Source organism: Neodiprion lecontei, chromosome 5 (assembly GCF_021901455.1).
Source record: "Neodiprion lecontei isolate iyNeoLeco1 chromosome 5, iyNeoLeco1.1, whole genome shotgun sequence".
In the NCBI taxonomy this organism is placed as follows: domain Eukaryota; kingdom Metazoa; phylum Arthropoda; class Insecta; order Hymenoptera; family Diprionidae; genus Neodiprion; species Neodiprion lecontei.
In genome coordinates, this window is record NC_060264.1 from 30,672,647 (window position 1) to 30,696,067 (window position 23,421).

The 23,421-nt window shown below is 38.9% G+C and overlaps 3 protein-coding genes across 9 annotated transcripts; 2 read left to right on the forward strand and 1 right to left on the reverse strand.

Moving 5' to 3' along the window:
- Positions 1-178: 178 nt before the first annotated feature.
- LOC107221914 (nucleoporin Nup188) lies at positions 179-8,983 on the forward strand. Its single transcript, XM_015661093.2, has 9 exons — positions 179-258; positions 357-478; positions 865-1,075; positions 1,276-1,743; positions 1,823-1,947; positions 2,033-2,561; positions 2,650-5,400; positions 5,547-5,840; positions 6,601-8,983. The coding sequence occupies exons 2-9, from the start codon at positions 450-452 to the stop codon at positions 7,837-7,839; spliced, it is 5,646 nt and encodes a 1,881-aa protein (XP_015516579.1). The 5' UTR covers positions 179-258; positions 357-449; the 3' UTR covers positions 7,840-8,983.
- On the reverse strand, positions 8,136-17,404 carry LOC107221918 (mesoderm induction early response protein 1). Of its 6 annotated transcripts, none has more exons than XM_046740850.1 (6): positions 13,223-13,767; positions 12,940-13,075; positions 10,955-11,749; positions 10,517-10,644; positions 9,723-9,814; positions 8,136-9,659 (listed from the first exon to the last, which is right to left on the reverse strand). In XM_046740850.1, coding segments are annotated over exons 1-6 (1,419 nt in total). In that variant the 5' UTR covers positions 13,225-13,767; the 3' UTR covers positions 8,136-9,393. The 6 variants fall into 6 exon arrangements, with proteins under 6 accessions (XP_046596806.1, XP_046596805.1, XP_046596804.1 ...); XM_046740849.1 differs by having other exon boundaries at positions 9,723-9,817; XM_046740848.1 differs by lacking the exon at positions 13,223-13,767 and adding an exon at positions 17,271-17,404 and having other exon boundaries at positions 8,136-9,817.
- Positions 17,355-23,307, forward strand: LOC107221916 (sorting nexin lst-4). Of its 2 annotated transcripts, XM_046740832.1 has the most exons (6): positions 17,355-17,491; positions 17,913-18,111; positions 19,200-19,660; positions 19,989-20,684; positions 20,767-21,040; positions 21,886-23,307. In XM_046740832.1, the coding sequence occupies exons 1-5, from the start codon at positions 17,477-17,479 to the stop codon at positions 21,016-21,018; spliced, it is 1,623 nt and encodes a 540-aa protein (XP_046596788.1). In that variant the 5' UTR covers positions 17,355-17,476; the 3' UTR covers positions 21,019-21,040; positions 21,886-23,307. The 2 variants fall into 2 exon arrangements, with proteins under 2 accessions (XP_046596788.1, XP_015516581.1); XM_015661095.2 differs by having other exon boundaries at positions 20,767-23,307.
- Positions 23,308-23,421: the final 114 nt, after the last annotated feature.

Genomic DNA, 23,421 nt, shown 5'->3' on the forward strand with positions numbered 1-23,421 from the left:
CGATTCTGAGACGAAAAGTTTCCAAGCTCTAAAAATTGCATGAAAGACAGGTCTTCCACGTTTCAGTCGAGTTTGAATCAGAGTTGACGCCGTTTTCAAAATTTCTGTACGTGGCAGGACGCTGCGGACACCTAACATGACGAATTCGTTCATGGAAACCCGGTCTAAGGGACTAGCAGAGAAAACGGCGCGAAGAATTTTTCGTCTTCCGTACTGTCCGTAACAAGGTCTTGTGATACAGTATTACGCCATACATGTGTGAGTGTATATAAATACTTGAAGTATTTTTATAACTGCACAATAGTAATTAACCACCTTTCGCGTTTACAAATGTGCTGTGAGTTGTGAATGTGCAGCTTTACGACGATATCGTAAGGTAACCTCAAAAGCAAACAAGGACAACAACCGATATTTAATTCATTGAAATTGGATAAGAAACATTCAGCGAAATGAGCATTGCGCCAATGGGAAACTTGCCGTAAGTTTTATACCTAGTCATTACAATTCTCCTAATCTAATTGATTATCATAATAATTAAACAACTTGTCGTTGCTCTCTTTTTATAGGTTAGATTCTATTGATCGGCCGGTTATATTTCCTTACAAAATCTATCAGCCACTGTCAGTAACTTCACCTTAAGTTCAAAGAAAATCTATTTTTTTCTTTATTGTCAACAATGATTAAATTGTCATTTACTACCTAGATTCTATCATCGAGTACAATCTATCTTAACCTCTGTCGATCTTTTATTTTATGTTGAAAAACGTTCTATGTTGCTGGATTGCTGCATTTAGTCTAAACATTACTATAATAATTATGTTTAATTTCTTCTTATATTCTGATTTCATTAATTTCAATTTTTAGGTACTGCAAAGGCTTGTGGTCTGTAATATCAGGGACTACTTGCCGGTGTGACAAGGCTCTGGTCAAAGATGAGATACAGAGCGCAACTGAGTTGCTCAAAAATGGTCTTGAATTTTTCAAACCTTATACCGAAGCTTCACTGAAAAAAGTTCAAGGCACAAATTCTCCACCGAGAATGTTCGCGATTATTTGTAAATTGTCGCCAATGCTGGTTAGTCCTTCCAAAATTAATAAATAACTTTTTTGCGAACAAATTAACTTGATTTTATACATGTTAAAAAGAACAATGGCTGATATTGATTAGAATACAATTCATGGACTGGTTGATCTGTTTTTAACATACATACTTTGCCATCTGAGGAAATAGTATAATAAGGACTAAAGATTACAAAATTTTTATTTTGCTATCAGAATTTAGATGCAACAATCGCTTGGGACCTTGTGTGTAACTTCATGTTGTACGAGTACCGAAACTGTGCAGAGACCTTTGCGTCACAATTGGCTGATGCAACATCAACAAAAGCATTAATTGAGGAGATCTGGGATTTTTATTATTCGGAGCGAGTGACGCTGATAAAATGTCTCAAGCTGATGGTAGAATATAAGGACAACAAGAGACATCCGCATAGGAACGAGTTTATGGAATTTTTTGATGAAGTCTTGCTAGGGAATTTATTGAAATCAGTTCAGAAGCAGATCGAAGCCTTAAAATTCATAAACACACCTGTTAGATCCCAGCTATTCAACGAAGAACAACTTCACAAACTGTACAATAACTGCCTAATTGAAATGCGAGAACTCCTGCACATTTTTACAATCATTTTAAATGACGTGCACGTTGCAGATACCGAATTTGTCAAAATTTACGGAAGCATAAGCGTGAGATATACTTCAAACTGTAAAATTAGCTTGAATATTATGTATCGATAATAATAAAAGAAGGAACGATATGTTATAGGGAGAACCCAGGCGCTTGATAAGTTCAAAAAGCCACGAAGACAAAGCAGCAATATCAAAAAAACTGGGTCAAATACAATTCAGTCAAACTGCGTTGCTTCTCGTTGGACTGGATGTAATGAAACAGTAAGTTGTTTATCAAGAAAATTGAATCAAGACAGGAATAGATGCGACAGTACTATAAAATTAATAATTATTGTTTAAATTTCAGCAGCGGAATGGAGGACTGGATTCGAGGCGTGCGAAGTAACATGCAAGACACTTTTGAGCACAAGTGCGTCCGCGATAGTACGCCGCAAGATGGACCTCTGCTCTTGGCTTGGATGCTCACAAACTATGCTATCGAGTCAGATAATCTAGATACGTTGAACAATTTTCGGCCTTTCGGTATCAGGGCTATACAGCTGAACGTGTTCTACTATCTTCAAGATTTACTGGACAGTGAAATGATTCGAGAAGATACTCAATACTCCGTGATAGTCCGGAGTAGCGTTTATAATTTGCTCACTCTTCTCTGCTCGTTTATCGAGGAGGACAGGATCAGTCAGCTACCGGGGGTCTTCAACGCAACAGCATCCGTGCTGAGGTATCCAGAAACTGCTGCACGATTCTGGAACGAACGGGACGACGCTTTGTGGATCTTGTACAAACTTGCCATTGATTGTTTTCCACACAAATTTGAACCTCTCACAGCCATCGCGACTGGCTTGGCTGAGGCTGGAACTAAGAGTGCAGAAAAGGTACTTTTGAGCAAGATGGCAGAGCGTCATTTTCTTCACCAACAAAAACATGATGTTTGATCGGAACATTTGTCTTGTCTTGTTTCAGCTGATGTCACAACTGGATAACATTGATTCAATAACATTGGAAATTCCTCGATTTCAAGATACGAATATGGAGTTCCGTCCCTATGAGCGAGAGTGCATTATTCACCATAACTCGTTCCGAATTCCGAGCCAATCTAGGAATAGCACGTTAGAAATGGAGAACGAAAAGAAGGTCGTCATTTGGTTTACAAAAGCGAGTTACTGGGACGCTTTTCACTACAAGATAGAGCAGCTGTTTTCCGAAGCGGGCGGAGGGATTGTGAACGTCAGTGACAGGAAGACGATTCTGCCGGATCAAGTGTTGCAGGGCTTCAAGCTGTTGGAAGCTCTGCTCACTGCGAATGTCGAGCTGGTACAAAGTATGGTGATACCGACGGAGCTAAGCTTCGAAGTAATAAACAGATTCTCTTACGCGACCCTGCCAATGAACATATACAAAATAGTGGCGGAATGTATAAATGTATCCTCGAAACTAATCCTAAAATATCCAGAAGACATTCTCTCGCGCATGCGAACCGGCGTCTACCCCTGGTTCAATAATTGGTATCAAAAGGCACCTGAATTTGCTCAGGCAATTTCGTTTGACGGAGGGCTTGTCGCTTCCTGGTTATCAGGAATCGAGACAATTGAGCACAAGTACCCGATACTCGCGGCTTATCTCGATATCCTGTCCAATTACCTAGTCATTAAGCACAACAAGGAGGCGATGTATGCTGTGGAAATTCCGGGAGTGGTTTTTCTACTTCAGGGCGTCCTCCCCAAACTGGATTCCTGGTACTTCGCCCTTGACTCGGAGAGGATCGACCTGTGGCTAAAGAGCATGTTCTGCTTGCACTACGCGCTAGATTCCAATCTCCCTAAATCCGACATCCGTAACGAGCTTCAGCTCGTCGTTGCCTACAGCCTGTTGTACCTCGAGCCGCGTCACGCTCTCCTGAAGCTGGTCAGAACGGGAGAACGGATTTTACAAAGCAGGATGGCGACTGAGACAGACTGGATAAGCGGACGAGGGTACAAGATAATAAAGAGCGTGCAGCTCGCGCTATCGGTCGTAAATAGACTCCTAATGTTCAGAAAGAACCTCGGCCTGGGTCTAGAGGAAAGATCGCCCCTCGAAGTTGCTTTATATACATCACCCTGTTTGCCAAACGGGCTTTTAATCGTGCCGACGATCGTCAACTACCTTTACGTGTGGTTCAGTCCTTCTCTTCAAGCGATGGCTGTGAGGTTGTTGAAAAAATTCGCTGAAGGTTTCTCGATGTCATTGTTGGTCTGCATGGGAATGGATGGTACGACGATTCGCGAAACATTCGCATCACGACTCATGTCACCGACCTGCGCTGCGGAAGTCAAGGTGGCTATTTTGGAACTGGTCGCCATCTGCCTGGAGAGACAGCCAGGATTGACCGAGGCACTTTTTAATATAATGCACCGCGCCGAAAGGAACAGAATTTTCCCTCGACCGGCTGATGAGTTTTTAACACAAGGATGCAGCCAATTTCTGGACTTGTATTTGAAGAGGATTCACGAGGAGGAAGACATCATTTATGACAGACTGTATTACAGCACCATGGTTCTTCTGCACGCTATGTGGTACCATCGCAACGAAATTTTGGTAAACTATTTTCGCAAACGTGCCAATTTTTGGACCCATCTCTTTGCCCCGTTGTTCAGAGAACTGGTTCCCGATACCAAAGGATATTCCCAGCTGGTGGATATAGTCACGTTGGAACTGTTCAAAAGCCCGCTTCTGGAAAACGACTTTTCCCTGAATTTGAAAAAACTTCTCGACAAGGATCAAAAGTATTTAGAAACTCTCGCTAGGTATGTTCTTAACGGTATACCAGAGCGAGATCCTAAGGAACACCTCGACACTTCCATCGACATGATCAAAATCAAGACTCCTCTCTACGAGGCAAACTTGGAGTCGTGGTACCACTTTGTCGTCAGACTGACCGACGAAAAGATCAGCAAAACTTATCCCATTACTACTTCTCAGGCTCAGATAATAACCAGACTTGCATTGGACGGTCTCTTGGCCCATGTGAAGGAGCCGTACAGTTCGAAGATGTTGATCCTGCTCTCGTCTCTGTGTCTGAGGTGTGTGTCTGCTTGGAAACAGACGTGTGTCGGGGACTCGCAAATCTTCAAGCTGAAACTGATCGAGCTTATTCAAGATACGGTTCAGTCGTATCAAGCCTATAATAAAACATTGAGGCACACACTACTCTCATTGATAGTGGGCTGTATCAGAGTAATAAAAAGCACTCTGGCTAGTGATACGTCGACGCTGGAATACCTCTTGGGTAACGCGAGCGTCTTAGCCACCTTGGAGATCGAAGAGCTCGCAGAAGCTGCTAGAGACCAGTCAAGAATCCGCAAAGAAATGGCAGAAAAGGACTTGGACGACGGAGCTCAGGCGTTGAAGGGAGTGCGCGAGTGCATTCCGGCAACTTTGACCGTCTGCATGGTGACTCAGCTGCTTCAGCTCTATGTCGAGCATGTTAAAAATCAGCAAGTCAATTGTATCCAGCTACAGAGAATGATTCAGGAGCTGACAGCTTGCATTGGACTGACCTTGCAGAGACGGCCGTACTTCAGATTTGGAAGAGCAGCACTCGCTGCTCTCGGAGTCGTCTCTAGATCGCTGTACAGCATTTACCTGGTCGACGACAGCCTCATCGCTAATCTTTGGCTTAGTTTACTACCGCCGAATGACCTAAAAAACAGTATTTTGGACTGTCTGTACGACGTAAGTTAAATGCTATTTATAATTGTACTAGCAATGTCTGTCGTTTTATCGATAACTCAAAACCATGCTACTACTGACGTATTCAAAGCTGGAATAATCACGTCTACTTATTAAACTATTTTTTGACCAGACCTCGTCATTTTTAGGACTGTACGGGCAGCCATTGGCGTTGCCAGGACTGGTGGCCGCTTTATACTCTTGGACTGGAGCTGTTGACCGGTCTTGTAACGCGTGAGAATTGTACGATATACGCTCCCATGATCGTCATGTTTTTGGGATCCCACGAGCACCAGCTTGTCGAAGTTTCCATGCTGCTGAGGCACACCGCAGACCCGCTCGCCGCAGATGTTGTTCAATCTCTGGTGGCGCTAACATCAAGCATGGCCGTACAGCCGATCATCTGGAAGGCGATACCACCGAATATCCGCGAATCTCTTTTCGTAAGTGCATTTCTATGGTTCTTTATGCTTTCCAGCCCAACCATCTTCCCGGTAAAACTGTTTACATAATACCTTGGATTACAAACCCTTGGATTTATTATTAGAAACACGTCTGATTTTACTAACATTCACTCTTTATTATATTTATACAAAACTGGTCTCCTTACATTAATAACTTGGTCAATATTTTAGAATCAGTCCAGCATCGTTTCGTTAAACAATTTGCATTCAAATAGTGTGACCCCATGAATAGATTCGACCATGATTTCAGCCTGTTCCGTCATCGCTTCATATTAAGTACCATCAAGTCTCTAAATTTAACTTTCGACAATCATTTTACTTTTAAAATGGTGAGTGGTAAGCTTAGATTGATTACATCACTGAATTGTTTGCAGTAAGGGATATCAACTATCATATTAGAAATCCTCGTACACTTCGATAAGATCCAACGACTAAGAGCAACTGCTTATATTATAACATACTTAATTGTCTTATTCGAAATTGGAATAAGTCACCTCTAAGCACTCACTCCTTGGACAGTCTTGAACCTTTTAAACGAGAAAATTGTAAAATTAATCTAAAAGAATCATAAAACTCAATCACTCAGTTCTCACCTGCTAATATATTTCTGTTATTTTTACTCGTGCATTTTTGTTATACAATTATTAGTTAGTCTACCTACGCTGTTTTGAATTTCATATGTAAAAGTACTTTGAGTCCGTAAAATTTATAAATAAATAAAATAATTATTCTGTTTCAGAAATGTATGTACCTAGCTTACGACAGTACTGTTAATCTTCTTCTGCGTCCCCGAATATTAAAGTTCATCATAGATGGTATAAGCGTGGAGAGTGCGGAGGAACTTCAGTCTTGCGACGAGAAGTTACCCAGCGGAGAGTTGACGTTGCTGGTTAACAGGCTTATAATAATAAACGCGACGTGCGCCGGAAGCTTTATTCGTTTGTCACCAAAGATCAACACTCTCATCGACATGGTTTACTTGCAAGATTTTTGGTACACGCCAATGGCGGAGACGAACTTTGGCCCGCCGCAAATGAGCATGAGCTCAGGACCCCAGCTTACTTATGGCACGATAATAAGCTCGACACAGCTCTTCACTCAGGCCTTGTACTCCCGGCAGTCGGTAACGTCGCCCCGAAAATCTCTGAGTCGCGAGGATAGCGTAGACTCGGCGAAAAGGGAGTGGGAAAGAGCGACGCCCGAAAACCTACGGAGAATCCAAATGCGGGACTTGAAAAAAATCCTGAATCCCAGTTTGGGCTCCAACACCTCCGAGTTCAGCAACTACATAACTGGACTGGATGTAACCGTACCGCTTCTCAGCAGTCCGAGGCTGATTCGAAGGCCTTACGATCCTCTGATATGCGAGAATACGATTTTGTCTCGAGCCACAGCTCTTGTACCTAGTAAACACATCGCAAGAGGCGGAAGTCCGGTCAATTCTCATAATACGCGATCCGTAAATCCGTGGTACGCTTGCATGGAGGCGAACAATACGAGGCTCGCTTTGGAAGTCAATTTAACTCTTTTGATATGCCAAGCTCTCGAGGGGATCAAAAGCCCTAGACTTTTACCGAGGGACCAGCAACTCATAGCCAGAGAGACGACTACCGAGATGGGGGTGTTCTTCGACTTTCTAAGGCACAGAGGCACGTCGGACAGTTGGAAAGTGTGCGCCTCTTTGGTCGACGTGGAAAGAACTATACCGATTTCTTGTCCCAAGGAAGATTTTCCTCTACCGGCAAGATTGGTGGACGGAAGCACCATATGCAAAGTACCGAAGATGGTTGCATCGATCCACAGTGATGAGAGTGATGGAGACGATGCGACGTCAGAAGAAGAACACACATTATCAGATAAGGATGTAGTGACGACTGGCTGTTTTCAACGGGATACAAGTACCTCTCAGTTCTTGCCTCTTCTCGGTAAACTTTTAAAGTCGATCGTCGAGTCACAGGATTCTGCGCAGTACGGATAACGACGTTGAACCGCCGTTATTTTGTATTATAATGTTACATACAGCGACATCAGCCATTCTCCTTTACCATTTTGTAATTATTTGAGACTAGGTTAACTGTAAGTAATAGTTGTAAAGGCATTGATTCCATACAAATTTTGAAATAGTAGTAAACCAATTTGCGCTCATTCGTTGACTATCATTGGTCAACTTCATTTCATCTATGCTATCTGAGAACTGGGAGTTCGAAACATCAATTCGAATCACTGTAATAAAACAAAGTTAATGAAATTTGCTGAAAGTATATTTGTATTAAATAATTTGGAACCATCGTTTATATTCTATTCATGTATTTACATCTGTAAGTACACTTTTTATAGATCATATATATTTAACAGGTATTATTCACAATTTCAAATAGATTCCGTATCCACATACAACTCATTATTTGTCTTTGCCCCATATAATACATACAGACGTATAGCACAGACGCGCATAGAATTGTGCACTTCTCGATTAGGACATAGAAAACTTCTCTTTTATGCATTCATTAAATTTAAAATAAAATACATAACGGTACGTATTTTATAAGGTTGAACAAAAAAGAAAGAAAAAAAAAAATTGTATTTTATTTTGTTTAAATTTATTTACGTATGCATTTTCCACAGCCCGTTTTTCAAATTGCTTTCTTTTGCGTTTGGAATTTGCATACATTATCTGGTATTATTAAACCTGGACGATTGCGATGACAGGAAAATCCATTGCAAGGAATCTTTGCGATAAAAAAAATTTGTTCCATCAATGTCCAGACGAGATAAAATAGACTTAAAAGATTGAGCAGTGAAAACGAAAGTATTACAATTATATTACCGATTTTTTTGCTATCAACATCCTAGCAATACTAAAAATCAAAGACAATCATAATGGGGCATAAAAAGTCGATAAATAATTAACTAAACAGTCAAAAAAAAAACATGCTTTACAAAATGTTCTTCCTACCATTTAGAATTTCACGTTTCTCAATTACGCCATTACCTTTCAATATAATCAGTGGATTAAAATTCCTACTACGTACACTGGATTATTGTCTCTAAAAATAACCGAGTACTATAATTATAATAGTAGAAGTTAAATCAAAGGAGAGTACAAAATATTACCGTTAAAACAAAAAAAAAAAAAGTCAACTAAAATCCGAGACATCAAATTCTTTCTACGTCTGGTCTGTACAAGACTTTTAATGTCACAAGTCCATAAGAAGTTTTCTTAGTGGAGTCCGAAAATCTTTAAAAATTCTCTCGAAATTTTGAATTATACAATACAATAATTATATTATGCAGTAGAAAAATATAATAATATTATTATTATTATCATTATTATTAGCATTATTTTGTTTGTTTGCTTATTTGTTTCAACAAACATTACGCGTCACGATAGACCATGTATTGACCATGTTGTCATATTTTTCTTTCATCCGTCAACTCTTTAGTTTCATTTCTCGCTTTCTCTCATTCTCCTTATCTCTAGAATAATAATAATAATAATTTGCGATAAAAAACGATCTCGAATAAACGTACGCTAAGGCGGCAGATGGGGTAAAATTATTTCAGGGGAGGAGGGCTCGTTGCTTTCCACTACGGTTCCATCCTGGTTATTAGAATGTTGTCTGGACGCCCATAGCGAGGTGCTTCCCTCGGCAGGTCCTTCGTGAATAACGTGGGAAGTGTACTCGATGTGACGAAGCGTGCCGGAGGAATTCGTCAGGGAATTTACAGCCGGTGGCTGCAACGAGGTGTTGTTCGTATCTGCCAGCGGATCCACGCCTCCACTGGTCGACCACGAATCTATATGCTTGGTGTCAGTTTCGTTTATCGCCGAGCTAATGCTCGATCTCTGATGTCGCTTACCCCCGTCGACGCTGTGGTGACAGTGATTGTTTGGCGAACTGCTACGGTCTCGAACTCCCTCTTGCTCCTCCAGGAAACGGTCCATATAGTCCCTGCTTACATTACATATTACGTCACTCTACGAGTTCACCTAAGTTGTTTTGGTATTTACTTCGAATAGAGTGCCTCTAAAGATCAAAAATTTATTAATTTTTTCTACATTCAGGGTTCGTACACTTTTTGGAATCTGAAATTCTCGAACTTTTCTGGGTATTCCAACCTGAAAATAGCATTTTTACAGCAACCTTCAAGAATTGTATCGCTGATTAATGAAAATTTTCTTACACATTAATACTAATACCTTCGGTATTACCTTGTAAATATCTTACTATCTGACTATCAATTTACAGAAACAAAAGAAGTTTAGGTATTATAATTATAATTAGTAATATATTTACATAGAATGTATGAAGTCGTGCAACTAAAAAAAATTTTAAAGATAATTTTTTTGTTTTTGACAGACTGAAAATTGTCGTCTTGTTTTCGAAATTCCCTGACCTTTTCCTACTGTAAGAAATTCCCTGATTTTTCCTGGTTTTCCCTGTGCGTGCGAACCCTGACATTCAACTAGGAAGCTGTTCTGTAGTCAATTAAATTCTGTGAATACATTTAAAAACTTGTACCTCGAATAAACTTGACATGGGTAACTATTTTTCGCCGCGTGCCAAGCTCATGTTGCTTGTTTATAATATTGGCAATTTTTGATTCATTCGAAAAGAGGGTTTTCTGTCTCAACGGGAGGAGTAAATACTCACGTGATGCCGGGATGGAGAGAATACTTCTTCTTGTCTATGCGAGCCTTGGAAGTGAAAATGTCATGCCTTTCTGTCTTTTTCCATAGATAATAGAATTGTACTAGTTCTCCCACCGATCTCGTTTTCACCTGAAGCCAACACTTGTTCGTTAGCTTCCTCTCTGTCAACTTGTGTATAAATAATCATGGAAGATTCTACAGGACTGGAAATTCAGATCATTCGCAAACCATCGTTACAACTCGTCGCAAGAAACAGCAGAGATAAAAGTCAGAAAGAAAATATTCACTTCGGGGTGAAAAATCTCAGCATATCATTATTGCCCAAATGAAAACCCTCGGTCAAGTGCATTGAAAAAATTTTCTTCGCGACTCCCCTCCGCCATCAAATCACATACATTCAGTCCTGTAAAATCCATGAAAACCAATCGCTGATACGTACCTTACACTTTTGAATGCAGTGAAAATCTTTTCCGTGAGTCCGAAGTCCGGTTTCAAAGTTGTGGCATTCTTCCTCGGACCACAAACTGACGGCATCCGTAGAGGGAACAACGTTCATTCTGCGCCTCCGCAGAGCCTCTTCCAAATTGTATCCGCATTGTAAAAGTAGATACAGAGCTTGTTCGTCGTCCCTTACATGCGAGCCAGCCGGTATCGAACTTCCCCTAGCAGCCGAAAGTTGAGCGCGTTCCAAAAACTCCTCGGTCTCTTCCTCCGGTATATGGCTCGGGTCCCATAACATTTTATCTTCATTTTCATATGGGAGAGCGTCGTCGTAGCGGCAGAGGCCTTCGGGTATCGCAGCCTGGTAGTCGCTCCCCACCATTATTGTTTTTTTCCACTCGTCCTCGTCGGGACTGTAATCGCAGTCATCCTCTTCTTCTTCGCTCTGAGGACGTGAAACACTTCGCAGAAGTCTCGACGATCCACCGCTCCCACTGCCCCCGATGCCTTCTCTGTCTATCGTGCCAGCCTCTTCGGCTTTCACCATTTCTGTATAAAACTGCTTCAGGTCCGGCTCGTTGCCCATTGGGTCTACGTCTTCCTCGTCGTCGTCCGCATCAGCATCCGCATCCGCATCTTCGTCAGCGTCTCCTTTGTCCGAGGACTGTGCGTCAACCTCGTTGTCGCAGCCCGTTGTTGGTAGAATCATGCGATCCGAACTGTTGGAATTCTCCGTTGATGGATCTCCGTATCCGTACATGGCGAGTAAATCCTTCAACGGCATGTCTCCTTCCTGTTAATTATTTTTTTTTTTTCGGGTGTGCAGGTTTTCCGGTCTGACGCGTTTTTTTTTCCACGCTATATTTTCTGTTAGAAATTTCTTTGAACCATTGACTTGTGCAGTTTCTAGCTTCGATTTTCAAAGAGGAATTCTTTCATTCCTGATTTTTTGAGATGCGAACTTTGCATTTGGCTTGTGGACAGAGCCTTGATTGAAGTCTCACAATCAACTTCCGTTAAGCTTTCAATGATTCTTCGTTACGGTTGTATAATGTATTGTATAATGGTGTCGCAATACGGACACTGCAGTGAATCAAGTCTCGAGAGAAATTTTAATTTTTTGTCAACGTCGAGTAAATTGAAAAATTACTTGAACATTTTTTCTCCTCAGATATTGTCCCGATTTTCCGAAACAGTTGTTGATGTTACAAAAAATGATATGCCTCCATATCGATTGTCTAAAATATCTCTGACTTTCAAGGTCAATCTAACATTGATAAAAATGTTTGAAATAACATCACGTTCAATGGGTAAATTGTGTATTATTTCAAATACCTAATTATTGTCATATTACGTGGCTGTTAGAAAATGCAGAAACAAGCAGGAAAAAGTGTTTCAAAATTTATTTCCTAGGTTTAGTAATCTTGTTCGCAATTTTTTATAATCAGAAGATAAAATTGATTCCAAATGAAATTTTTCAAGGTTTGCAACGGTTTTTCAATCGGCATGAAATTTTCGTGATTGATCTAGGAAAAATTATTGAAAAATGGGAAATGAGAGCAGAAAAATATTTTTAATAAAAATAATTCTGACATCATGTTTCCAATTTTGTCGACCACAGCTTTCAATTGACTTATTTCTATTTACAATTACAGTCTTTCAGAGCTGAAGCCACGAATATGTTAGAAACAGGAATACTCTGATTTACTCACAAGATCTATTGATAAAAATTGATATATTTGTTCTTTGAGAAAGTAAGAGATGTATCTAGATCAAAGTGGATAGAGACAATTCTTTGAGAATAATAAGAGAATATCATCAATAGATAAGTTGAAGTTTGAGTGTTGTCAAAGTGTAAGATATGAGATTCTGTGCGTTTTGTTCATTTCTTTCTTTATCTTCTTCCAGAGTTTCTATCCAAACCTTGGCTTAAGTGGATGAGAATTGCGTGGTTCAAATACTGTACAACAGATGAGAGCGTACCTTTTGTAAGTTAGATAATTCGTTATGAGAGTCTTCGCTGCCTTCTAGAGCCTCTTCTTCGTCAAGTGTTCTTTCGTCGTCAAAATCAGTAACCATCATCTCCGTGGCAGGGCCCATATCGTAATCCTGGTCAGCCCTGTAATAGGTATTCCAAAACGTAACGAGATGTGTTATTTAGTTTTGATTAGACCCAAGTCAGAAGTAAAAATTGATCGGGGCGATGAGAAGAGACTGTATTCATTTGTTTATCTGTGTTTGGTCGTTCTTCTTTTTTTATACTTACATAACAATTAGCTTCTCCTTAGCAAAAAACAGTAGAGAACCATACCACGAAGATGCCGCATGAGGGTCAGAACCTCCTCCGACAATTCGCGGCTCGCATTACAGGCGGTGAGGACGGTTGTTGCTTGAATATTTACATAACCTCTTTCATCGTTCAAATTGTACGGAGATAACAAGTAGTTGGATTAATTTTAAACGCGGAACTCGACGGTTTTGTTTGTCACTAATTTCCACCGGGTCGAATCGCTCAAAGACGCGCTTCGCGCGGTTTTAACCTAAATTGTGACAATATTAGTTTTCAGTTAACTTGAGATGCTATGATCTTTTCACTTCGACTAAAAACCGGTTGCTTATCACATGAGGTAACAATCCACTTGGTAGCCTTCTATATAAACTGATTTTTATCACTAGGTTACTGTTTCATGTCACTCTTACGATAGTTTGGAAACAATATTTCGAATATTTCAATTGTCTCATAGCTCCATGGAGTGATGGAATAATTTATTTTAATTCTACATACGATCGCGACGCCTTGTATCACAAACCCGATGACAAATAGAAGCGTCGCTCGATCCTGTGCCTTCTCATGATTTTATTGCTACCAATCTGTAGATCCTATAGATGGCGCTTATGCTATAAATGCGGTGAAAATTAGTTTCGTCCGGCTGTTGGGAAGCAAAAGACGATCGGTACATGTCAATCAGTGCGGACAATCTACGGCAGGTCTTGCAGCGAACTGAAATTTGAGTGGCGGGGGTAGCCGCGTTATTGTCCAAATTTTTTTTGCCACTACTGGCCACTACGCAGCGGTGTCAGTTATTCATAGGCATATGAGTAACATTGCAACGTAAGGTTATCTGTGTATGAGTATTAAAAAGATTGGTAGGGTTCCGCCGAATAATAATAATAAGCTTATGAATAACTCGTAACGCCGCTCATGTAGCCATAAGTTGTACTTTTGTTTCGGACGTGAATTGACTACCCCCCACCACGTTCGTTGCAAGACCTGTATGTAACCGTGGTCGCGACAACCAGTTCTATCCTCAAATGAAACACGTGTGCTCCGGTACTCACTTCAGTTTGTCCGAATTTTCGTCAAAATTAATATTCACGTTGTGAGAAATTCATTAAAATCAGAGTATTTAACACATATAATAATTTTCTGCCGCTGATGAGACTTGTAGTGAGTATTTATAAAATTACCTCGATCGTGTCGAATTATTTGGTTACACAGAGCATCAAACCGTCATCAAGAGACTGACGAAAAGAATAGTAGCCGTTCTCATATTTTTTTCATAAACATTAAAATCGAGTACAGACCTGAATAATTTTGATATTCGTGGATTGCAAAAAATGGTACGAAATAACGACCACCGATCAGTCGATTCGGTGATCGGGTTTTTTCCGAAATGGCATTTGGCTAACCTGTTAACGGTTTGGCGGCTTCTTTGACGTAACGTTAGAACAATTGACGAATGATTGCGCTGCCATTTTGGTTTCGAGTCATCGCTGGTCGAATATTTGTCTCGCTGCGAGTGATATGCGTGTGAATTGCCGGTTTATTCTCGTTAAAGTGAATTTGGTGATTGATAAATGCAGCCGTATTGAAAATATCGAGTGATCGCCGTGATTTAAGACATTAAAATTGCCGAACGCAGAAACAGAACTTCGTGGAACGTTGACCGCATGGTCTTCACGTGTTAGCTACTCAAGTCGGCATGTTTGATTTCATCGTTTAATATTCATTTACTCGGGCAACTAAACTGTCGTGGATGTACGTAATTATGTTCGAATTTCTTCTTTCTAAGATATGCGTCAAATCAGTAAATGCACATGGCTTCAAGATGATTATTCAACATTGACAAAAAGACAATCAACATTTTTTTACCTCGGGTTCGAAAAATTTAGAATCAGTGTGTTTGTCTCACAGCAACGTTAGTGCATTAATGTGAAGTTGGCTTCATTAAACAATCTCGCAATCCTATTTGATTCTTGTGTGCTAGGGGGGGGGGGGGGGGGGGGGGTCCAATCATAATCGAGATTTTGACTCAGTTTGTATCACTTTTCGCGTGTGCCCGAATTTCGATTTTGTTTCGCATCATCTGCGTTCATGGTACTATTTAGAAAATAACCTATAGTAATGATCAGTGAACCGGTCGCTTAGAAGGTTCTTAAATCTTGCTTATTCGTCTTTGGAACAAGTACGTAACGGTTATGTAATGAAGTGAATTCGTGAAAGTGGGTGAAAAATTGAGAACAATCCATCGGAATTGACCACTTCCACGGGGTCAGCTAACGTTTCCATGGACAATCTGGCGATGGGTGAGTCTCGCATGTGATTCTTTTAATCTTATTGCTAATATCCTAAAGCCTCCCGTCTATAATATATTAAATCACCCGTCTCATATTTTACACTTTTGAGCGACCGAAATTTGGAATTTATATATCTTCTCTTAGTAATCGTGCTCTATGCGGGTTGATTTTATGGATAGTATAAAACTGTAACTGGCAGCCATTATCAGCCGAATGTTGCTTGACTAGTTCAGTAAAACAAAAGAGTGAAACCTGACGGTTGAAATTTTATCATGTTGAAGTTAGTAACGTTACTGCAACGATTCATGTTGAGGAAAAACCGTTATTTCGTAATTTTCGAACTGTTCAAAATTCAGCAAACCGTAATAAAACGAAATATTCTCATATTTTTTAATCCTAGTTCCCTCAAAATCACTAAAAATGAGAAAATAGTCATTTTTTCTCAACGTTTCGTTACCATAACGATACTACCTTCAACCTCGTGAAATTTTAACGAATTTCATAGAATGTTAATACGATCATACTGTGAGGATATCTTGAAAGTTAACACTCGGTCACCGCCGACTCGGCACCACTCACGTTCTTCGTCTGTTTTTTTGCAGGCTGGCCATCCCATATTCAATTTTAAACTGCGAAAGGCCGAAAATCGAAAAAATTCCTTAAACCTCATCACATTAGGTGTGATCACCCATAAAAATTTCCATGGAATCAAAAACTCAAATTCATGGACGATTTGACAGGAAATGCCCCATACATAAAACGAAAACATAATCGTCGTCGTCGTCGATGCAATTATTTTTTGGTCTTTCGCAGTTTAAAATTGAATATGGGATGGCCAGCCTGCGAAAAACAGATGATGAACGTGAGTGGTGCCGAGTCGGCGTTGACCGAGTGTTAACTTCCAAGATATTCTCTTAGTATATTGAATAATAGGCCTAAAATTGTGTAATAACACTATTAAAAAAAAGTTGAGTAAGTTTGATTGCTTATTCACGATGCTATCTCCTTCTTTTCACCGATACTGTTATCAAAAGTACAGGGGCCGGAAATTGCATTAACAACACGATTCCCGCATTTGTCCGCAATTGTTCAAACTACAAAACAATTACTTGTAAAGTTTCATAACGCCTTATGCGCGTGGACTTGGGCCGTGTTTGTAAATTGACTGCCAGTACTGAAAATTCCCTAGGACAGAAACAGAGCTTTCCATGAACTCGGCAGCGCAAAAGAGATGAAAGATTGCTGACAGTACTGTCAGTCAATTTTCGAATACGGCCTTAATATAGCTTCGTTCCGAGACTACCTGGAATTTTGGGCATCCCCGCGATGAGCCCGTTCTTGAATGCTTCTATAATTCGTGGTTGAAGAAAAGTTTATTTAGTTCATGGTTGGGCAAAAGCTCACATGCCTGAAATACTCGCGTGATTAGTCCTCGTTAGGAAAAGATTTTAGTATTACGTGTGAGAGTGAAATTGCCAATGCAAGTGATTGAATAATTTGAATTAAGACTAAGACGAAATAATATTTTTCCAAATATATTTTCACAATTTGAGAAATCGACCGCCGGCACATCAGCGCCACTCAGCGGAGGGTGTTATTGTCACGTCTTGATGTGTTTATATAGTTTCGGGTAGGCAAGCATGCGTAATAATACACGTATCACATTGCATATACGTATGTGTGTATGTACTTATACATATAGTTGAGTGGGAGCAGTTATAGGTAAGTATACATACCATCTCCGTAAAACAAGTTGATTACAAGTGAACCGTGAGCCAACCAACGTCGCGACACGTTACGATGATCGAATTGTCATTAGATTAGATAGTCATGTTGGCAAAGTGCGACTGATATAATCGGTCTGGCGAATAAAAAACGCCGCGAAAACATTTTATCAACTCGTTTCAACTGACGTTTAAGAGGTTCTGGTGACACTAGCAACATGGAGGGTCATCAGGTGAGTATTTGGATTAAGAAAAAAAAGACTAAGGAAGCAGAGAAAGTGAAATGCACACACATGCAACATACTGCACTCTGTTCGTACTATGAATAACCGGATTAATCCTTGCCTCTATGACTCATTGTGCTCATCTGTTCGTTTTTGTTTCACAAAGATTACAAAAAGGATATTTTGTTCTAGATTTTTCTCTCTTTCTTTCTAACACATTGTTAATCTCGATAATTGTGGTTTGAACAACATTCAAAAGAAAGCAATGCAGTAAATTTTCTACTCTTTGTCATTCACTAATCCACTTGTTTCGATTGTTCTTTTTACATCTATCGCTTCCATTGTCGTTTCGATTCATATTTTCCTAGCATTGTAAAAACACAATTATTCAAATGCTGCTTTTCTTTATTTGTGCAATTATCCCGCGTAGGTACAAGCCCTGTATGACTTTACTGGAGAGCCAGGGACTGCCGAGCTCTCCATCAATGCTGGCCAAATTTTAACCGTCATCAGAGCTAACGTTGGAGATGGATGGTGCGAGGGCGTTAATCAGAGTGGAAAGTCTGGACTCTTTCCGGCTGCTTATGTACAGCCTGTTGATCCCAATGCTTCCGCGCCTCCTATGACAGGTACAAAACATGTACTCTACTCGCAACAAATTGACTTGAATCGATTTAGAACAGTTGAAATGTGTAAAAGTTGAGGCAATGTTATCAAAAGTTTGACTGGATTGCGATCAACTGTTGCAAATTACTAAAGTTGAACATAAACCATGATTTAAAATGTTGGTGGGATGTACAATTCAAAGCATTGTGAACGAAGAAACTGATGAATCATTCTTTGGTCATACAGTATTAATTCGTTTGAAATACTTATTCATGGTGGCCACGGTCAGGGAAAACCGGGAAATGTCAGGGGAAAAAAGTTGGTCTGGGAATCATGGAAATGACGGGGAATTTCAAATTTGTTCAGTGGTCAAAAAAAGATGACCAAACATCTAATAAATGGCACGAAAGGAAATTAAAAAATTCTTAATTTCGTTCATTATTTCAAAACATGTATGGCAATCACACATGACAGAAGTGAAACTTTTCAGAGTTATAAACAGAACCGCACAGCATGTATGATACATATATGTATGATATATATATTTCGATGTGTTTTCATGTGATTTTTCTTGACGTTGTTGAATTTCCTGATGAATTTATATTGAACTGAAACGAAGAATTGGGGATTCGTAGAACTATCGAAGACAATAAGAACTTGAGTCAGGGAAAATTGAACAACTGTTCAAGGAAGGTCAGGGAATTTATTTCCGAGAACAAATTCCACCATGTTATTCATTTAGTTTCTGAGTAAATTGTATTCTAAATAGTTGTTTCACATTCCGCATGTCGGTGTTGATTGAAAGTTTAAATTGGATTATCTGATAAAATGCCTTTAGTAATGCTTCTGTCGATTGAAATATTTTTCTGATAAATTCTCGGCAGCTGTGTCATTGTGGCTTGTAATTCCATACCAGTCGTTATCACGAAAGTATCACGCGAAGCAGTCGAGTTGGTTATTCTCTCTTTGTCTGAAATAACCGCACTGAGAACTTGATTTAAATAACTATGACATTCGCATTAACTGAGCGTCGTTTATGGGGATGAAATATAGAGTACGTGAATTCAAAAGGAAAATGTAGCGTATGAAGATTTGGTACAAATTATTTCAGGCAGTACAACGTCGTCGCAACAGGGTACGGGGGATTATTGGGATGACGATTGGGACGATGACTCGGAAGCTGGTCACGATACGCCAGCTCCTGTCAATCAACAACAGCATCATCTACAACAGGCTGTACAACCGTCGTCGCAACCGGTATATCCGGATTACGCGGATTCAATTTCAACGCATACGGTTCACTCAGTCATATCGGAAAGACCGATATCTAACGTCCCTAAAAAGAATACAAAATTTTCAACCCTCATCAAGTCGGGGGAAGACAGTTTTTTAATGGGAACAAAAATAGTCGTTGTACCTGATAACGAGAGAGTGTTTATAGAGGAAAATGAAGAGAGACGATGTGTGTGGGTGCCGGCTATAGATACGTACAATTGCGTCGTTACTTCACCTAAGAAAGAGTCTAAGCTCAAGGGACTCAAAAGCTTCATTGTTTACCAGTTGACACCGACGGTACGAAAGCTAATTTGTTCGATATGAATGTATGGTCAAATTTTTTGTCTCCAATATTATGGATCACTTTCGTTTGGTTACAGAAAAAATTTCAGTATTGGTAGCAAGTTGGACTTTGCGTAATTTATTTATGTATTTATTTATTTATTTATTTATTTATTTATTTATTTTACTACAACAACACTTGGGGCATTTTATTATTTTTCTCGAAATTTTGTGGTGCTAAAAAAGCTCAATTCAAGTTACATTCATTGGGATAACAGTGGAAAAAAAAAAAAAAAAAAATTGACAAACCTGAAGGGAAAATAAACTTTCGTTTCAATTGCAGTTTAACAATATACAAGTGTCGAGGAGATACAAGCACTTCGATTGGTTACACGAAAGACTGGAAGAAAAATACTGCTTTATTCCAATACCGCCATTGCCGGATAAACAAATATCCGGTCGTTACGAGGAACAGTTTATAGAGCATCGTAGAACTCAGCTTCAAGAATTTGTCGATTACGTTTGTAGACATCCGGTTTTATGTCGCAGTCGAGTATGGGAACATTTTATGACTTGCACAGACGAGAAACGATGGAAGGCTGGAAAACGGCAGGCGGAAAAAGACGAACTGTTGGGAGTGAATTACTTCAACGTACTTCAGTGTCCGGACACACCTTTGGATCCGGTTAAAGTCGACATAGAGAATGACGCTTTTGCCAAATTTATCAACGGACTTGATCCGGTCGTTAAAAACTTTATGGCAATGGCTGTTGACCAGTCAAAGAAACACCAGGTTTTGTACAAGAGAGAATTTCAGAAAATTGCCCAGTCTTTTACATCCTTAGGTTTTGCTCTTGACGCCGACGATAATAGTAGAGGTATACTGAATTCCGCTTTAAAAGTAACGGGAGATGCTTACAACGAAATTGGAAAATTGTACGAGGAACAACCGAAATTTGACTGGGAACCGCTTGGCGATAAATTTCATATTTATAGAGGAATAATTAGCAGTTTCCCCGACGTTATTAGCATACACAAGGTGAGTTAGGAGTCAAGTTTTTCCTCTTTTTCTTCCTTTTGTTACTCGAATTTTGGTAATTCTTGATAACGTCATCACACAGAGCGCCGTACAGAAGCGAAAGGATTCGGAGAGGCTAGTCAGCGAGCATAAAATGGAGCCGCAACAATTACGAGAACTTTCGCATCGAACCGACGTAATAGCCAGAGCTCTGATGGCAGAGGAAACACATTTTCAAATGGAACGCGAGGTCCACATCAAACAAGCTATGAAAAATCATCTAACCGAGCAGATCGCTTTTTATAAAAAAATTGTCAACAAATTGCAGGAAGCGTTGAATGCTTACGACGGTTGAAAATTAAATTGAACAGCAAGAGGTACTAACGCTCATAATCTCTGTACGCATAAGCAATAACACGATTCATTTCTCTCGTACTAGTTGAACTTTTGTTCATTCGCTTTTTGTCGGACTCGTCAAAATGGGGAAAAATTTAATTTCGTCATGTCCGTACTAATAAATTTATACAAATTCTAATAACGATTTCGAAACTTTTTCCATCGTTACATTTAACGTTCGGTGAGTTACGCGTCTGGAAAGCATGTGAGAGAGTAAAAAGTATCTAAAAAATAAAATGCTTACCTTGTTATTATAGATTCCTATACGTCACTTGCCGTTACATGCGTTATGAATGATTGTTGACCTGTAAATAATTAGCTAAATCTATCCGACTGTAATCGTACGTTGCTAACATCGGTACTTGTATAGTTTAGTATATTCACCTTTTTTTTTTTTTTACCCCGATTCGTCCAATTGCTACAGGGGCCAAAACTTCGTAAAACAACATAACGTGTTGTATATATGTACAACTTTTCGATGTTGAATATTTTGATATGATAAATTGAATGCATTTACGTCAAATAGCATTTATATAGAACTTACGCTTATGGGTGATTTTTTTTTTTTCCTTGATCCTTCAATTGCATTCTTGTTTACCTTTCGTTAAATCAATATTTCGGATATAATTATTGATTATATTCGAAAGGTGCTCCAACTTTGACGTTCAAAGTTAATGAATCATTTAATCTATGGCATCTTTTGTGTGTGTGTGTGTGTGTGTGTGTGGCTAGGGTGGTCATTAAAAAAAATTATTTTTGAACTGCGACGGTCTCACCTCCTAAATTGGCTCCAAATAATTCACCAACGATTCTCTAATTGTTTCAGAGTTTTATCTCAACTTTAACCTGCGCCGCCAGAGAGTCGATTTTCCCATTTAACCCTTTTCAAGGGAACAGTAAAACTGCCAAACAGATTTTGATGAAATTTGATGGAGGAGGGTTTCTTGGATCGCTGATTACGTATGATGACTCGAAATTTAAAGATTTCAAAATCTGAAAAAATTTGGGAATTATTTTTGAATCCTTTGGAGCCGATTCGGTGGTTGAGACATTCGAAATTCATAAATTAGTTTTTCAAGAACCATTCTAGTGTGTATGTTATGTATCATCGTATTAGTGCGCCCGTGTGTCCGCGTATATACATATACAAATACCTTTTACAATTGAAATTTTGACAATTTACAACACGAGGTCGGTATGATATTTATTTCAGTATCGCACGAGTAACGATTATCAATGTTATTAATATTATTATTATTATTATTATTATTCTTATTGTATAATTTTCTCTTCAAAAACCAAATTCTAACTGGAAAATCGTAATCCGTATAAATAGGTATACTTATCCGTATATTATATTTATATATTTATATTCGTAGGTACGAATATTTCATCTGGAATATACATTACCTTGTGCATATTACTAGTATTTATTATTATTATTATTATTATTTTTTTATTTTTTTTTTATTTTTTTTTTATTTTACGATTTTGGGAGATCCAAAATTAACAATTTTTCTATCGGAGGGAATAACCGATTCTTGAAAATTGATTTATACGACGCGTAACAAATATTCCAAGTTTTAGTGAAAAAATTATTTTCCGCATTATTCACACAGTCAATGAATTGAGAAGGTCTGAAATAAAATATTAATATAATGAAAGATAGAAACTGTGATATGCGGTAATCGGAGTGGTTCAAAATCACATTATTAGTTGAAAATATAGTAACCAAGATTCGATTTCGATTTCACAAAAGTTCATCGTAACATCAAAATTGACCAAATAATTTGATGCGAAAAATTTATTGTGTAAAATTCCATGTTCGTGGCGATAATAATTAGATGGACTGTAAAATTATGTCAATACGAATTTATCTTCTCGCACATATATGTGTAAATTATGTATCGAAACAGTGAAGCATTTTGTATATGTATATAATATTTATAAACATCTGTAAACTCAAAAACACTATACACAATTAATTTTATAAATTGTATGTCATATGTCATTTGGATGAAGATTGTTCCATGTTGTTATGCGAACGAATCGATCTTTAATAAACTTGTATTATATTACAATTTCTATATTCGTTTAAACTTTTACCTACTCGAGGACGATTTTTGCCGTCATTTTTATTATGCCCTGCGGGTTTTATTTTTCTCTCGCATAAAATTTGCTCTGACTGTTTTCGCGAAAATAGTGATACTAGTGAAAATAGTGAAAATAGTGAACAATAGTTAGTAATCGATCGATTGAAAAATTTGGTGAGAAACATAATGCACTGCGACTCCTGGCGATCAAGCTGCGCTGATTTATTTCAAGGTGACTCGCTTAACAAATTGTTGACGACAATTAGAGG

Excerpts from the sequence above, each read along its gene's own strand:
- LOC107221918 (XM_015661096.2), bottom strand. Across the intron at positions 11,750-12,939 it reads AATTATCTAACTTACAAAAG|GAAGGAGACATGCCGTTGAA; the intron begins GTACGCTCTCAT and ends AATAATTAACAG. Across the intron at positions 9,818-10,516 it reads TCTCTCCATCCCGGCATCAC|CAGGGACTATATGGACCGTT; the intron begins GTGAGTATTTAC and ends ATGTAATGTAAG.
- LOC107221916 (XM_015661095.2), top strand. Across the intron at positions 18,112-19,199 it reads TTCCGCGCCTCCTATGACAG|GCAGTACAACGTCGTCGCAA; the intron begins GTACAAAACATG and ends AAATTATTTCAG. Across the intron at positions 20,685-20,766 it reads ACGTTATTAGCATACACAAG|AGCGCCGTACAGAAGCGAAA; the intron begins GTGAGTTAGGAG and ends GTCATCACACAG.
- LOC107221914 (XM_015661093.2), top strand. The coding sequence starts at position 450 with ATGAGCATTGCGCCAATGGGAAACTTGCC. Across the intron at positions 479-864 it reads GCGCCAATGGGAAACTTGCC|GTACTGCAAAGGCTTGTGGT; the intron begins GTAAGTTTTATA and ends TTCAATTTTTAG. Across the intron at positions 5,841-6,600 it reads ATATCCGCGAATCTCTTTTC|AAATGTATGTACCTAGCTTA; the intron begins GTAAGTGCATTT and ends ATTCTGTTTCAG.